Source organism: Pleurodeles waltl, chromosome 4_1, assembly GCF_031143425.1.
Source record: "Pleurodeles waltl isolate 20211129_DDA chromosome 4_1, aPleWal1.hap1.20221129, whole genome shotgun sequence".
Classification (NCBI taxonomy): domain Eukaryota; kingdom Metazoa; phylum Chordata; class Amphibia; order Caudata; family Salamandridae; genus Pleurodeles; species Pleurodeles waltl.
This window is the reverse complement of record NC_090442.1, coordinates 543,256,433-543,268,458: the sequence shown is the minus strand read 5'-3', so window position 1 is coordinate 543,268,458 and position 12,026 is coordinate 543,256,433. Positions and strand designations below refer to the sequence as shown.

The following is a 12,026-nucleotide window of genomic DNA, read 5'->3' as shown; positions in this document are numbered from 1 at the left end:
TCGCAGTCACCATTCGGGGGTCCGACTCTAAGCACGAGTCCGACAACAACAGACCAATCACGGCAGGACAGCATGTGAGTATGCCTGCCCCTGTCCCGTCCAAGCCCAAACACAAGGCCTCGGGGATGCCACTGCCAAAAGGCCATGGCTCCACCTGTAAAAAGACTGCGGGTGACCAAGCAAAACTTCGGCACTGAGAAAGGCCACGCCACCAAAGCCTTCGGACTCTAGCTGAAGCACAGGCTCCGAAATAGTCAAGCATCGACCCATCGAGTCGAAGCCTCGAAAATCCCTTTCAGAGCCGAGGCCAACGTCTACTCCAGGCCTTTTGATCCTGAGGAAAGCGGCTTCGGAGCCGAAAAGATATATATATTGTTTGCACAAAATAATGATTAAATTATACAGTCACAGTTTGTGTGGCCCTACTGCGTACTACAACATGTCAAAAGCATTAGAAGGTGTTTCTATGTAATAAAATGCAAAAGTAATAGTGACTAAATTCTGACTGAAGTATTGAATGTCTCATCTCATCATCGGTATGTGAGTTTGAGCAGATTTGTTGTTTTACATGTAAATAAGTCAGTGGTAACTGGAGGACTGCAAACATTCTGGCACACACTGTCAAACTGGGATAGCAGCATTTAAAGTTCAATCGGAACACCACCAGAAATTCTTAGATTTGTACAAATTTATTGGGAATGATTATTGGTAAAGTACTGCCATGATTGCAATTGTTCTAAATGCATGTCTGTATTACAGAATCCAACAGTGAAAGATCTCATTGGTTTTGGACTTCAAGTTGCAAAAGGCATGGAATATCTCGCCAGCAAAAAGTTTGTTCACAGAGATTTAGCTGCAAGAAATTGCATGTAAGTATGATAAGGTGTACACAGTAATCATGCATTTTGCACTCAACATAAATATCATTATGTTGAACATTTTAATTTATCTCGCATTTATCTAATTTTCTGTCTCTGACATCACCCTGTAAATGGAATATAGGCTGCTTTCATAAGTTCAAATAAAAGTACCATCTAGAGGGGGAAGGGCTCACTAATTTGTGTACCCAGTCACCTTCTCTATATGTCTTATGACGGTCCAAAGAAAAGATATGTAAAAATGTTAGGTCCTATCCACAAGAGTAAACTAAGCATATAGATTTACCTACGTGTAAACTTGCTACTGCACCGAGGTGTAAGTCTACACTTTTTTGCTATTCACCATATTGAGTGTAGATTTACTGTAAAGTGTGGACTTACTTCTCTCCACCTCCTGGAGCTTCTTACAAGTATTAATTTGCTACAAGTAACTTTTTACACGTAGGTGAATATCTCTACCACAGTAGCTGAGATCTGACTATCGGAAGGTATAGAGAAATGTTTTCAAATGTACAACTCTTTGAAAAATTACTAAAACATACAGGATATAAAATACAAATGTAGAAAAATATAAAATATTTATTCCAACCTAGAACAGAAAGAATGAAATGTTCTAGTACATAACTCATTAAATTAAATGTCTTAATGAATTTATCAAAATATATTTATTTCATTCATAAATTATATTTTTTAACTACTCTAAAAAAATAAATTTCAATCCAGGAAAAACAGTTTTATTTTTATGTCATATATATTACATTTTGTTAAAATGTATGCCCAGAATTAATTTAAATAATTTTTAACAAATGTTTACTATTTAGTTTAATTTAACATTCAAAATGATTTTATTTGTTTAACATTTCTTGTTATGGGGTGTTATTGTATGTCCCTGTTGTCATTATTTTCTATATTTTCTAGGGGAATGTGCTGCAGTACCTGTGAGTGGCCTTGTGTGGGCCTTCAATTACTCCACTGCTAAGCTGGAGTACATTTCCTACTGGTTTGGGACACTTTTGGCTAAAGGAACTTTAGAGGTTTAGTTTTGTAAAGTAATTACTCTTTTGTGGGTGGATGTTTTTATTTGCAAGTCACTTCCAAAGTCTATTCCTTACAATTCCCTAAACCCACACATTTATGAGTAAGTATTCCCAATTTCCCATCAATTTCCCCGTGCCTCTCCCACGTTTAATATTTAAATGTAGGCATACATATTCAAAAAGTGGGAAAGCCTCTCCACATTTGTGATTTGCAATTTGTAGTATGTGTGTAATACTACTGTATTACAAGTGAATGCAGTAAAAAATGCAGGTTGTGAATTGGGCTCTGAATGGTTTGTGCACACTTAACTCAGTCATGTGTGCAGCCAAATGATGGAATGAGGCATTATGTGGAACATAGTGAAGAAGTTACGCCCATCTTAGGAGGATTTGGGCCTCTACTCATTATTTTTAATATTAGAACAAAATTGAGCCATTGTAAAGTATTTTCCAAAGTTTCTCCAACTTCTAAACAGTTGAGATCTCCTTTTGAATCATTTGTTCTATCCACAGTGCTTTAAGTAGGACAAAGAAAATGATTGGGGACTCTAATAGGGGCATTACCTAAGACCAATAGCTGGAAAATATTTAAAGAAGGTGTGGCACTTGTGACTAACGGCATGTTTTAATACACATGGACTAGAATCACACTTGCCCCCTCCTTCTTGTCCTCCTAAATCACCTGCTGTTCATCCTTCCTGGTCATCCTGCTCCTGGCCTTAGCTCTCTTCTTGGTCCACTTGTTATGGTTCTGGTTCCCCCTGTTCCTCTTGGGGATCTTGCCTTGGTCCTAGTCTTCTAGACCATAGTCCTCCTGGTTCTTCTATCCATAGCACTGCTCATGTTCTTATTTGACCTTGTCGTCTCTGCTTTGTTCCTGCTAGTTGTGGTACTTCTGATCCTTATCCTGATAATCCAGGTTCTCCTGCTGTGAAAGCTCATTGACTTCCTGTTCCTTATCCTGGTCTTGTTGGCCCTCCTGGCGCTAGTTGTCATGGTCCTCGTCTTCCTTGTCTGCCTAGCCCTGGTCACCCAGCTTCTGCTCCTTCAGCCCCTGGCCAATCTGGCTCTAGTTCTCAATGCCTTTATAAGGGCATATCATGTATTCTGAATTTTCAAAAGGATGTGAATGTCATTAAAATGGTAGCATTAGATTGTGTGTTCAAGTTGAAATGCTCTCAAAGCACAAAAAGGTGATTGGGTACTAATATATAGCATTATCAAGGGGTAACAGTGAATTATGGATACATTTCTCACTGAGGGGTTCTGAGTGTGAGTTACACCAATTAGACAACAAGGGTGAAGATCGGATTGTCTATGATTTTACTCAGAACCCAGAGGAGAAAACGTCCCTGTAATTCACTTTTTATCTATCTCTAATGTTATGTTATATATGGCCCCCAAAATCATCTCCCCCTGTCTTCAGCTGCTATGCAGGGGCAGATGCATAATGGAATGGCCATACATAGCATGGTCTCTCCTCCGTGTCCCAAATGTAAATACCTTATCTGCCATCCTTAAGTAATCCCACCACCTTCCCTGCCTTTGTTCTCCCTCCTGCAACTGTGCTATCTGTAAAGCAGATATGCAATGCTGTTCTGATAGACTCCCGGAGAGCCCTCTCAGCCTGGTCTGGAAGGCCTTTACAAGTTAGTAGTAGTGGGTAACAAGTAGAACACAGGCATTTTACAGTACTATAATGTTAGAAATGCGGAAGGAAGTATATGTGTTGACTGTTCTTGGTGTGCGTTTGATAGCTCATAACACAATAATAGGGTTTTTTGTATATCTCTGGAGAATCAGAGGTTCTTATATTTCCATTGAAAGTCCGTTTTCTCTAAGTGATCCCACCGTTAAGTGATATCACTCTGTTTGACAGATAGGTCTTAAGAAATTCCCGGCAAGCTCCCTGCTAGGAACATTACTTGTTAGGTGCACTTCAGAGCCTGGTCTATGACACAAGTTGCTTGCTTATTTAATGTGTTGAATTCCCAGATGTATTTTCTTCTGTGACACAAGGTTTGATGCTGATGACCTTAATCCTTTTAAAATACAGTTCAACGAGCATTGTGCAGGATAGAGTGCTGGAAAATGTCATTATCCCGGAGTACAGGCTTTCCAATAATTAGCTGTTTTTTTAGAATCCCAGAGGCATGACTTTTACTGAACTCAGGTTAACACGAGCAAAGAAAGCAAATGTATAATGTATCAGTGGTGATGGTGCAAGGTACACTTCCATAGTGCCTGTTTTTTGCCTGGACTGGTCCTTTTGAAGATTGGGTTGAACACACCCAAGCCATGTCCAGGGCTAATGCAGAATGGACTGAGACTGATGTACTGCTCTCATGAAGAGCAGTCTGTACTGATTTGCGTAAACGTGAGTCTCTGTCTAGAGCAGGACAGTAGGTAAAAAAAATGGGTTGGAATTTGACCCAGATCCAGTAATTTAGTCTATTTGCAAATAGTCCTCCCATCACCTTTTGTGTGATTGATGTAATACCCTGCATGCCAAAGGGTATGCCCAGACGTGGATCTCCGGCTCAAAGTGTCATAGGATCCATGCTATACCTTATTTATGAGGCCTAACAAGGACAAACCTAGTCTAGGGTACTTGTTTTTCCCTTCTGGAGGAAGCTTTGCCTGGCTTTTGTGTATGGAGGAGCTTGGTCAGTACTCATTAGCATACTGCAGGCCTAGAGGGGCACATTGTATGTGAAACGAAGGGCTGCAATTCTACCCAGAGGAATTGCCAGTGCTTTCAACTATCTCCACGCATTCCTCCCTTTACCTTTTATGTGACCGCTTCACCTAGAGGCAGGTATTTCACCTGTGTTTATCTGTTGTAATGTGCCCCAGGTAGGGACATCCCTGTTTGTTTGCGTGGTGCTAACTTACATAAACGCTGCAGTATAAATGCAGCAGTTGCTATCACCTTTTGTTCATGTCACTTTTTTTCTAAGCCTAAAACATAAGCTCGTCGAGTATTTTTGACAATATATACTGGAGCTGCAAATCATTTGCACCTTCACAAAAATAGCACCCACTGCAACACAGAATATCTGGCAGGTCACATACACCTAAGAAATATAGATAAGTCTAAACGTGGTGTAAAGGGAAAAAATATTTATGACGAAAGTTCTAGAAGCACAGTATGTGAATGAAATTTGAACTGGCACATTTAGACACGCCTATACTCTTATTTCTCAAGTATATTTCGCAAATATTTTAAAGTGACTGTAGAGATTTATGATTTGTATGTTTAAGAGACTATCAGGTCGATGGCACCTATAGTATATGAAAACATAGTTGTCACCACAAGCAAAGATTGCTTTTTAGCCTTTCGTAATAATGATTTTCCTTAATATGCTTTTTAAAAAGGTAATGTGGTTATTCTTTGGACTTTTTTAAGAATTCATATTTTTACCCAAAATGGAAATACTTGATTCAAAGGTTAGGAAATACAAGTCAGTGTGTGGTTCTTCCTAACACTTTCGGAGTAATGGCGAGAGCAGTAGAATTCAAAATGCAAAATGGTTGTGCTGTTTACAAGGAAACGCAGTCATACAGATACACAAAGGAATCAGTGATGCAATGATTTCAGCTACTAGTAAGGGAATGAAAATGGAAGCGGACCGATGATGTTGTGTAAGAGGGAAAAATAGCCCATTGTCTAACAGTAAACATTCTTCGATGACACCTACACTCCGTCACAACGCAGATAGATGCCATGGCAAGCAAACATTGCTTTTTAATCTTTCATAAAAACGTCTTTTACTTAACCAACGCTATCCAAAAGGTAATGTGGGCATTTTTTGTACTTTTGTAAGCATTAATGCATTAGCCCAAAATCTAAATACTGATGCAAACGTTTAGAATACTAAAACTGGGGATTATGTTAACCTAATAGTTGCTTATGTTTGGTATTGCGAAGCACAAACAGGCACCCTGTCAAACGAGCACACTAAAATTGTTTTCTTAGTAGCAGTTAAAATCAAAAATCGAGTTTGCATTTTGTTTAGGTTTTAAAGTTTAGGAATGCACACGTCCTCTCTTTGGATTACAAGTGGTATATTCATTGTTGTGTACTTCTATATTTTTTAGGCTTGATGAAACGTTTACTGTCAAGGTTGCTGATTTTGGCCTCGCGCGAGATGTTTATGATAAAGAGTACTACAGTGTGCACAACAAAACAGGAGCCAAGCTTCCAGTCAAATGGATGGCACTGGAGAGCCTGCAGACTCAGAAGTTCACAACTAAATCAGACGTGGTAAAGTTACTTCTCTGCTTAACATCACGCCCGTTAATCTTTACTAAGTACTATGTTGAAACGTCCTTCTTATGTAAAGGTGATTGTTCTGTTGTCAAATCGATGTGTTGTGTTGTTCCGGGATTCACGGCTCCTGTAGCAGGCCCAGTAACAGTTTGGCTGTCCTTGCTGATGGGTCAATCTCTCTGTGTACGATTTTAATCAAGACACATGGGGCTTAGCCAGTACCTGAACAACTGGCTTCCGTTTCCGGTTTTGGAATAATGCACTCAAAGTTCCTCAATTTGAGCCAAAGTTTGTGTGGCCATAACCTAGCACGCGTTAGGGCGGCTTTTCACGAAAAGGCTGAAAGAAACGGAAGTTCTGGGAAATATTGTGAGGTTGCCCATGCGCAAACGAAAGTAATAATGTTCCTTAGGCTCAAACCAAGCGAGAAGAATCGAGGGTAGAGCTAAAAACACGTTTCAGTATGCAATACGCCTGCCAAAAAGGCAGTCTTTTGGAAAGAAGTATTGTCAGTAAACTAGCAGGAGAACTCTGCATGACATGGGTATTGATTCTGGCAAGACGTATCCTTCCAGTTTTCTGAGCTTGATTACATGACCACCTTTGGAGAATAACAACATCTTTCATAAAGTGCCAATTTATAATCCAGTGTGTGTTGCACGGTTCAATAATACAGAGATTTCCACAGGTGAGCGGCTATCTTGGCAAACCTATAAAAAGTTCAAACATACAGTGATATTAAATAAACAAAAATAATTCGAGCCGTCTAGTAAGACAGTGGCACGTGGTTTGATTATTTGACAGCCTATAGTTTTAATTTGTAAATGTAAAGAACAAACACTAAGTTCGACGTCAGAGCGTTGCAAACACACCTTTACGGTTAACAATTAGATATTTAAATATTTTCATGTCACTCACCTCTCATCTAGCCACAGCAGACAACATCATGCTGGCCACCACATTCTCATTGTTTGCTAGTGGCCTCATAAAGAGGCGACGCACTCCTGCACAATGATTTTAACCACTGTCTGAACATCAGCAGCGCCCTAGGTTGATCTTTAGCACTTGTGAATGGTCATTTGTGTTTCATTATGACTTATTGCACTTCCTCTTTGTGGAGGCGCCTTGAGGGTTTGGGTGCAGCTGCAATTTCCCTGTAGACAGCAGTTTACCAAATAGATAACTGTGAAGCTGCCTATAGCAATTTGCTCCATTCTTGACTCCATTCTCGGTTAAGGTAAAATAGTATTCAAAGTACCCTAAATCAGAAAAAAAACATACAGTTTAGATAAATGAGTAATCCCAACATATGTGTGGAGTTGTAGCATGCTATCACGATGTTGCATGGATCAGATCCTTCATCTAAGAGTACGCATTCCAAGGAGTAACGGCACCTCTTCTGCCTGACCACCATAGAATTTATGAGGTCTCCATATCTGCCTTATTTCATTCACTACAATTATTGCCCTGTGACTTTATTAGGGCATAAGTTAAATATTCTAATACAAATGCAAAAAGGCTATACTTTCTTAATACTTGCTGACATCCTTATCCTTCATCTACTGTTCTTTGTGATGCCCACCGTCCCAAACATCGATGGCCTCTGTTTCATGCTTACGGGAGTGAAATGTTTATTGTGCTTGCTTGGAGCAAATTCTCTGCCATGTCATAAATTATTTTCTTAATACATCCAGATCCTGTTGGGATACTACCTGTTCGTGCTTGTGTTTGATGATAAAATGGAGATGATTCAAGATCAAGGAATGTTGTTAAGACACATCTGGGCAGATTTACTAATATGTCATGCAATGCTTGCTGTGGTGCATTGTTATGAGACAGAGAGAGCAAGACAGCGCCACGTTTACTAAGATATGGAGCTGCTGCTCTCTTTCCAAGAACTGATGTACAATTTATCTGCCTTGTGCCATGCACACTCCTTTGCACAATAGTGCATTATTGTGCAAATATGTGTGTGTGGGGGGGGTGCCCTCCCAGTACAAAACTGTATGCACAGACATACTCTAAAAGCTTCTCATTTTGTATGTGCGCAGCACAGAGGCAAAATCAGAAAGGTTTGGAGAAAAAACATCTCCTACTTTGCTCCTGCCTCAAGGAGGTTATTTTTTGTGCAAAGCCCTGCCTACAAATGTTGGTAGATAGGGATTTGCATCAAGAACTATGCGAGATAGCATTGAAATGCCCATGTACCATCCATGGGATGTCTTTGTTGATAAAAAGTAGCACATAGCACTACTTTGCAAATGTAAATAACTCAAATGTTGGGATGGAAAAGTCCCTCACATGGTAGTAGACATGACCACCTGCCCTGAATGTCTGAGCTGCTGTCATATCAGGATCCTTGGTAACAAACTTTTGGTCATAAGCGAACAAGGATAAAACATGTGCATCATAAAGTAGGCCTGTATCATGGGTTGCTGTCTTGTTAGACCTGGAGGGGCACACCATGTGCTACCCTCATAGTGATAAAGAGCTACTGCCCTTATCAGGAGCTGACTAGCAAGCGTGATGTGCTAGCATCATGCCAATTTTATACTAAATAATCAAGTAATATGGGCAAGCATCCTGACCTGTGTGAATGGAGTGAAAAACTCTTGCTCCCTTATAGGAAGTTCCATAGATGTGTGTTCAGCTCAACCTTGGCCTACATCTGGACAGATGTGGAAGACAGCGCATGCATGTTTAAGTGCACCGCGCTGGTATGTACATGAGCCGGTGTGTGCTAAGGTACATGTTGACAGTGCACACATGTTAGAGTGCACCCCACTGGTATGTGGTGAGTCAGTGTGTGCTACAGTACATGGAGGCAATCCATGCATGTTGGAGTCCACAGCACTGGGATTACACGAGGCAATGTGTACTACAGCACATAGGAACAATTGCACATTGGAGTGCATCACAGTAGGATGTACATGAGTTACAGTACAGTGAGATGGCACATGTCTACTGGAGTGCTCACCTCGTTGGTATGTATGTGAGTCAGTGTGGTATGTGCTTTGAGTTACAGTACGTGGTATGTGCTTTGAGGTACAGTACATGGGTGCATGTATATGTGCATTGCGCTGGTGTGTACATGTGCCCAAAAAGTGGTACCGAACGTGAAGGGCTACACATGTTTGCATGCAGCACAAAGAATGCATGAGTGCCTGTGAGTGGTACTGTGCATTAGAGCATGTAGGGGATGTAGGTCCCATATATGGAACACCAGGGATTGGTGAAGGAACATGTGGGCGCAAAGGATTCTCCCCCCTGACAGATTTGTGGATTGCTACATTCCTGAGACCAGAATGGGACACACATTGAGGCTTTCCAGTACTCCAGTAGTCTTCAAAACAGCTCTTTGATTCTGAAGAGGTCATTGGTCAAAAGGTCCTGAACACATCTCAGGAAAGAGCTGGGCTGATAAGAGAATAATAAGAGTAGGGCTGGGGCCTTTTTAAACCCTCGATGCATATATCACTGAGATTGACAACGAGTTATGATATTCTATGAGTGATTTGGAGACACTCCTGCGGTGACAGACTGCACTCTGGATGAAGAGCAAAACAGAGGAATTGGCACTTCAATCTGAGCAACCCCAGAATACGAACTTCAAAGAAAGAGACATTAAATCACATTTGTGTCTGTAAAGGGATTATACAAATGGGAGTTTCAGACTTCCAAATTGTCAAACTGAAGCTGTACATCAGCATGGTGAAGCTCAACTGGAGTTCTGCCTGTTGTGACCAGGACTTGGGACTAAGGGTCTGAAAGTCTACCATGCTGAGTGAGGGGAAATCACCCAGGCAAATTAAGAGTGCTCACTTGGAGCCTGGAACACCAACCTTTGCCCGACCTAAGACCAAAGGATCCTGTGAAGAAAAAGAGATCACCTGGAGAGAGGGAGGTCCAATAGGGATCATGCAAAGTGAATGCTGGGAGCAGGGTTTGAGATTCTGGTTAATTTGTAACACCTCCCGGACTGGGCAGTCCGCTCGTGAAAACCTTTGCACTGATAATTCCATCTGCCCTAGTGCATAGTACTCGACCCCTGTATGACAAGTGGTGGCCGCGGTGAAGAACAAGTGTTATTGTCATTGGTGTCATGTTCTCAAAAGAAGGGCCTTTTCCTTGTGCAGTGTTGCTTGCGATCCCTGTATGTCAGATGCAAATGAAGATTGATGGCCGTTGCCCTGCAGCATTAGATCGAGAAGAGGACTGTCACCCTATGTACCGTTGTAGCCTTAAGAGCAACAATTCAGCGATCTGAATCCAAGATCGCCTAAAACCTGCTGCTGGACTCAGAGAGAGGCTTATCACATGACCTGAGCAGAGCTGTGGGCACCTGCCCCCTTCACCGCGACATCCTGACTTCTGTGCAGTGCTTGGTCACCACCAGGGGAACTTACTCTGAATGACGTGTTACGGGGTGGGACACTTTTACTTTCACATAGTCATAATAGAACGTCTAAGACTTGAACTCACTAGAAGAGCCTATCTTCGATGTCACATCACAAACATGAGGAATAACCATGGTTCTTAGAACAGAAAGAGGGATCTGAAAGCTGACCCAAGTAATGCTAGCATGCCTGCCTTATAAAGACTATGGGGGTGATTCTGATTCTGGCGGGCGGCGGAGGCCGCCCGCCAGAATTCCGCCCCCATTATACCGCTCCGCGGTCAGAAGACCGCGGAGGGTATTATGAGTTTTTTCCTGGGCTGGCGGGCGGTCTCCATAAGACCGGCCGCCAGCCCAGGGAAAAACTCCCTTCCCACGAGGATGCCGGCTCGTAATCGAGCCGGCGGAGTGGGAAGGTGCGACGGGTGCAGTGGCACCCGTCGCGTATTTCAGTGTCTGCAAGGCAGACACTGAAATACTTTGCGGGGCCCTCTTACGGGGGCCCCTGCCGTGCCCATGCCATTGGCATGGGCACGGCAGGGGCCCCCAGGGGCCCCGCGACCCCCCCTACCGCCATCCTGTTCATGGCGGCTTTCCCGCCATGAACAGGATGACGGTAGGGGGGGTCAGAATCCTCATGGCGGCGGAGCGCGCTCCGCCGCCATGAAGGATTCCCCCGAGCAGCGGTAAGTCGGCGGGAGCCCGCCGACTTGCCGCTTCTGACCGCGGCTGAACCGCCGCGGTCAGAATGCTCGTGGGAGCACCGCCAGCCTGTTGCCGGTGCTCCCGTGGTCGGTGGCCCTGGCGGCCACTGGCCGCCAGGGTCAGAATGACCCCCTATGTATATTATTTATGGGATGCCGTATTGTACCTTATGTTAGTAGATAAATTCTCCTTTTTTCACAACAACGTTTATTGGATTGGACAATCATTTTATTGGAGTTGCTGGATGAATGTAGAATTGTGAGCCTTTGTTCACCCTACCCATACCTCCACCCAGGGAGCCTTGGTTTGCTCAACTAGTGCTACCACTGACAGCTAAGTGCTGAAGGTGTTCTTAGCCCAGTTGCTCAGAGCCCATAGTAGGCCGGGCACTGGGAGTGAAAAGCCTCAACCAACACCGTTGGGACCAGCAATGCCTGCTTGCCCTGTGGCCCTCTTAAAGAGGTTCTGACAAACACTTTGCACCAATTTGCGTCACTTATGGTAACTTTGCACTGGTGCAAAGTTTTGATAAATCTGGCCCATCTTTTTTAGTTTAGTCAATGACAATGTCAACAAAATATAGACCAAAGATTATTCATTTTTAGTTTTATTTTATTTTAAACTATTTTTGTTAAATACAAATATTTTAGAGATTTTTTCTGTATCTAAACAAGAAAATAATAAGTGATGTGCAAGAAAAGGTGGTGTACATTCTTGCTATTTTTATTATCTATTTT

At 42.4% G+C, this 12,026-nt stretch overlaps 1 protein-coding gene across 1 annotated transcript in view; it reads left to right on the top strand.

The window, feature by feature from the left end:
- The window catches only part of MET (MET proto-oncogene, receptor tyrosine kinase), a 412,414-nt gene that overhangs the window by 387,674 nt on the left and 12,714 nt on the right, over positions 1-12,026 (top strand). Inside the window, exons 18-19 of the mRNA XM_069228922.1 lie at positions 760-869; positions 6,017-6,182. Of these exons, the coding sequence (XP_069085023.1) occupies positions 760-869; positions 6,017-6,182 (276 nt within the window). The remainder of the gene's footprint in view (positions 1-759; positions 870-6,016; positions 6,183-12,026) is intronic.